Source organism: Palaemon carinicauda, unplaced genomic scaffold (genome assembly GCF_036898095.1).
Source record: "Palaemon carinicauda isolate YSFRI2023 unplaced genomic scaffold, ASM3689809v2 scaffold1506, whole genome shotgun sequence".
In the NCBI taxonomy this organism is placed as follows: domain Eukaryota; kingdom Metazoa; phylum Arthropoda; class Malacostraca; order Decapoda; family Palaemonidae; genus Palaemon; species Palaemon carinicauda.
In genome coordinates this window covers 14286-20000 of record NW_027169044.1, presented here as the reverse complement: position 1 = coordinate 20000, position 5715 = coordinate 14286, and the positions used below count along the sequence as shown (strand labels likewise).

The 5715-nt window shown below is 36.2% G+C and overlaps 1 protein-coding gene across 1 annotated transcript; it reads left to right on the top strand.

Moving 5' to 3' along the window:
• Positions 1-2709: 2709 nt before the first annotated feature.
• LOC137635631 (SCAN domain-containing protein 3-like) lies at positions 2710-4234 on the top strand (the record flags this gene model as incomplete). Its single annotated transcript, XM_068368096.1, has 1 exon — positions 2710-4234. A coding segment is annotated over exon 1 (1525 nt), but the record flags the coding sequence as incomplete, so codon positions are not given.
• Between the last annotated feature and the right edge of the window lie 1481 nt (positions 4235-5715).

Sequence of the window (5715 nt, the reverse complement as noted above, 5' to 3'; positions counted from 1 at the left end):
TCCTTGACTCCACCTCACAAGGATTTCCATCCAGGTGATTCTTGACTTCAATCCTCAAGGATTCCCATCATACACATCCTTGACTCCACCTCACAAGGATTTCCATCCAGGTGATTCTTGACTTCAATCCTCAAGGATTCCCATCATACACATCCTTGACTCCACCTCACAAGGATTTCCATCCAGGTGATTCTTGACTTCAATCCTCAATGATCCAATCATACACATCCTTGACTCCACCTCACAAGGATTTCCATCCTGGTTATTCTTGACTTCAATCCTCAAGGATTCCCATCATGCACATCCTTGACTCCACCTCACAAGGATTTCCATCCAGGTGATTCTTGACTTCAATCCTCAAGGATTCCCATCATGCACATCCTTGACTCCACCTCACAAGGATTTCCATCCAGGTGATTCTTGACTTCAATCCTCAAGGATTCCCATCATACACATCCTTGACTCCACCTCACAAGGATTTCCATCCAGGTGATTCGTGACTTCAATCCTCAAGGATTCTGATCATACACATCCTTGACTTCACCTCACTATGATATCAATCCTGGTTATTCTTGACTTCAATCCTCAAGGATTCCAATTATACACATCCTTGACTCCACCTCACAAGGATTTCCATCCTGGTTATTCTTGACTTCAATCCTCAAGGATTCCAATCCTACACATCCTTCACTTCACCCCTCCTGTTTATTGATTTTCCATATTAGGTAGTTATCCTTCGAGTAGGCGTTATTAACGCTTAGGCTGCTGTTAATAACGCTAAGGCTGCTGTTAATAATGCTTAGGCTGCTGTTAATAATGCTTAGGCTGCTGTTAATAATGCCTCTGAGGTCTCTCGTGTAAGCACAGCCTGATTTTGATCATTATTAACAGGTGTCGGTGGTAATGTGAGAGCCTTGAATTCTAATGCCCTGGTGAGGCTTTAGAGCGACAGAATTCAAGTTGAATTTTAATAACTATATGGAAATTTAATTCAATTTGGTATTTTTTCCCCTGATATAATTCAAGTTGGATTTTAATAACTATATGGAAATATAATTTAATTTGGTATTTTTTTCCCCCGATATAATTCAAGTTGGATTTTAATAACTATATGGAAATATAATTCAATTTGGTATTTTCCCCCCCAATATAATTCAGGTTGGATTTTAATAACTATATGGAAATATAATTCAATTTGGTATTTTTTTCCCCCGATATAATTCAAGTTGGATTTCAATAACTATATGGAAATATAATTCAATTTGGTATTCTTTCCCGATGCTTTGCTTCAGCATTTTATTAAATTAACTAATTTTTATATTTTCTTATGATTATATTTTCATCTAATGCTAAAATCTATTGACAGGATTAGAAATGGAACTATAAAAGAGATTACTCGATTGCCATATGTGGGTGAGATCATGGTGAGGGGTAGATGGAGATTGTTTTGGCATGCTCTTCGCTCTCTCCTAGAGAGATTAGTTCACCAAACATTGAAAGGGGTTTCATGAGGTACTAGAAGAGTTGGAAGACCCAGTCCTATATGGCTGAGTACTATGGAGCGCGATATATAAGACATTACTTGTGTGCCATATGTGGGTGAAATCATGGTGAGGGGTGGATGGAGATGGTTTAGACATGCTCTTGCACTTCCCACGAGAGAGATGAGTTCACTAAAAGTTTAACTGGGCTCCATAAGGCTTTAGAAGAATTGGAAGGCCCAGACCTACATGGCTGACAACTATGGAGCGCGAAGTAGCAGATGATGGATGGAGAAGTATTGATTTAAAAGCTCAAGAGAGAGATGACTGGGGAAATCTAACCGAGGCCCTTTGTGTCAATAGTCGTAAGAGGAGATAAGGATAATAATATGATCTATGACCTATTAATGTATGTAATTAAAAGTCATACATTACTAGTTAATTACATATCGTAAGCATTGCATACATGGACTAAGTATTTAGTGCAGTGATTCTCAAACTGGGTGCCGTGGCACCCTGGGGTGCCATAGACAGCGCCTAGGGGTGCCGCAAAATTGTCAGGAGTTTTGTCTTGGCTAAATCGTCTTAATGAACATTTGAAAAAAAAAAAAGTTTTCAAAAGTCTTCTTATAATTATCAGTGTAGGTAGGAAGTTACATGCTCAAACATTTCTCGCAAATAGAGGTTGATATTTCCTTTTCTATACTACTACTACTACTACTACTACTACTACTACTACTACTGCTAATAATAATTGTAATAGTAATAATAAATAATGATAATATAACAACAACAACAAAAATAGTAATAATAAAGTGTAACAGTCGACTCTGTTCACACACATTTTCTTTGTTTATACTCGTTGCCCGTCCGATACGTGTTCGGTTCTCGTCGGCTTTGTATAACCCCAGTTTTCCACTCCCGAGTCAGTGAGGCATAATACCTCAAGGCATAAGTTCTTTGCTGTTTCTGGGTTTACATTACAGTTGTTTCGAACAGTATCGTGCTTCTAACACACCGTACGATGGATAAGTTTGTCATTAAGAAGTGAAGACACAAAGTTAGTGGCGAGGGTGAAGAAAGGGACGTAAGTTGGTTTGTGAGCGAAAAGGATTTGGCCATTCCAACAACAAGTACATCAACTTCAAAAAAAGGCAAGAAAAATCGCTCCTACTTGGATAATTATTTAAATTTTGTATTCTACTGGTGTGGTGATGAAGTTACTCCCATGCCTTTATGTGTTATTTGTGGTGATAAATTAGCTAATGAAGCAATGGTACACAGTAAATTAACTCTGAAACATAATCATCTTGCTAACAAGCCTCGGTCCTACTTTGAAGGACTTTTAAGTGAGCAAAAACAACAGAGTGCGATGCTTTCTAAGAAAGTCAAAGTTGCTGATAAAGCACAAGAGGCCAGTTACTTAGTTGTAGAGTTAGTTGTTAAAAGCATGAAACCTCATACAATAGCAGAGACTCTGATTCTACCTGCAATTAGTGCCATAGTAAAAACAATGTTTGAAAGTGAAGCAGAAAAAGAAGTGAGGAAAATTCCCATTTCGGAGAGTACCATTAGCAGACGGATTCATGATATGTCAGCAGACATAGAGGAAACTGTATGTACATCTGTGAAGGAAAGTGAAATGTTTGCACTTCAGGTAGATGAGTCCACAGACATTGGAGGTATGGCTCAATTACTGGTATTCGTTCGATACATTCATGATGTTAAAATAGTGAACCAATTCTTTTGTTGTAAAGAACTTAAGGAAACTACAACAGGCAATGATATTTTCTCTACATTAAGTGAGTACTTAAAATCAGTTGGTTTGACCTGGCAATCGTGTGTTGGGATTTGTACAGATAGTGCACCTGCCATGATTGGCTCAATTAAAGGATTTGTGTCATTAGTGAATAGAGAAAACAGCAGTGTGATAACAACACATTGCTTTCCTCATCGTGAAGTGCTGGTTGCAAAGACAATTAGCAATGATTTAAAATCTGTACTGGAAAAAGTTGTAAAAAGGGTGAACTTTATAAAAAGTCAGCCGCTGAAGTCTCATCTATTTACTAAGCTGTGCGAAGAGCTTGAGGCAAAACATTTGAACCTTCTTCTATGTACGGAAGCACAATGGCTCTCCAGAGGGAAAGTATTGTCACGAGTATGCGAACTGAAGGAAGAAATTCTTACTATTTTCACTCTTGAACAACAAGAAGTATTCAGTGATTTACGGGCAGATGACACTTGGTGTGCAAAATTGTCTTACTTAGCTGACATCTTTGAACTTTCGAACAAGGTAAATGCCAGCATGCTAGGTAAATCAGAAAAGGTTTTATCTTCCACTGATAAAATTAAAGAGCTGAAAGAAAAACTGCAACTGTGGGGTGGCAAAGTAAAAGAAGGCAATTTGGACATGTTCTCACATGTTGCAGTAGCAGCAAACAGTGGTGAGATAATACCCATTATTTCCGAGCATCTTGCAGTACTGGAAAACCAACTTCAGCACTATTTCCCAGGTATATGCACTGAAAACTATAACTGGATAAGAAACCCTTTTGTTGCATCTATATCTACCCAATCTCAGCTTACCCTCATGGAAGAAGAGCAGTTAGTGGAATTGCGTCATGATCGTGATCTAAAGTTATTGCACAAGCAGCTGCCTCTTGACAAATTCTGGGTTCAGATCAAGACTAAGTATCCTCATGTTGCCAAAAAAGCTCTGGTAATGTTAATCCAGTTCTCTACATCTTACCAAAGTGAGTTGGGGTTTTCTGCTCTAGCAAACATTAAAACTAACAAAAGGGAAAGGCTGAAAGAAATGAGGGTATGTTTGTCCACCATTCAACCCAATGTGAAACGGATCTGTCATTCACATCAAGCACACAAATCTCACTAAAATAGGTGTTTTTTTCTTATTTGCTTAAGGGTGATTACCATTTTCTTTTTATTTAGTCTGCATTCATAACTCTTTACTTCAAATCTTCTAATATGCTCTTTGTATTTCTGCATTGTACGGTGGTGCTGGATTTGGTTTGATTATGGATGATAATAAAAATAATAATAATGTCTAGTGTTTTATATAGCGACGTTTCTCCTTAAGGGATTCAAAGCCCCTACTACAGTAATTATATTCATCAAATAAGGTAATTCATGAGATATGGTGGGGTGGTGAAGAAGGGGTGCCACAGTAATGGTTACATCAGTTTAGGGTGCCATCAACTGAAAAAGATTGAGAACCACTGATTTAGTGGCTTTATCGACATCAATAGCATTTATTACCTACGCCGTGTTTTACCTCCCTGTTTGTGTATATGTGTGTTTGTTTGTGAACACCTTCCTGACCACAATTTAAATCGTAGAGTAATGAAACTTGCATGGATTAACTGTTATGTAAAAAGCTGGAAAGTATTAAATTTTGGAAGGTCAAGGTCACTGTCGAGCAAAAGATTGAGAAGTAAGCTGCCGTGGCGGAGGTCTGCGCTCTATAGAGTGCCCTTCTAGTTTATCTTGTGATACATATATATTGCGGTTTCGTTATTATTATGATAATTTTTAATGACATATATTACTGATTCATATAGGCTAATATCCGTATCATGAAATATATGTTTTTTTTTTTTTTTTTTTTTTTTTTTTTTTTTTTTTTTACCATGAAATACATATTTTACTTATCTTTATCATGAAATAAATAGAGTACTGATACATATCATGTCATATATCATGAACATATATACCATGCAATAGATATATTATAGATTTGTATAATATATGATATTATGAGCATATTTTTCCATGAAATAGACCACTTATTCATACCATGAGCATTTATATCATATAATAGATTAATTGCTGATTCACATCATATATCATGAGCATTTTCATCATAAAATAGATAGATAGATAGACAGATAGATAGATAGATAGATAGATAGATTTCTCATTCAAATCATATCTTACCATGAACATCATCATGAAATAGATAAATAGATAGATATATAGGTAGATAGATATATAGATTGTTGATTTTCATCATAAAATATATAGATAGAAAGATGGATAGATAGATAGATAGACACATAGATACAAATAGATTTCTTATTCAAATCATATCTTACCATGCACATCATTATGAATTAGATAGATAGATAGATGGAAACAGATAGATTGCTGATTTTCTTCATAAAATAGATAGGTAGAAAGACAGATAGAAAGATAGATAGATAGATAGATAGAAACA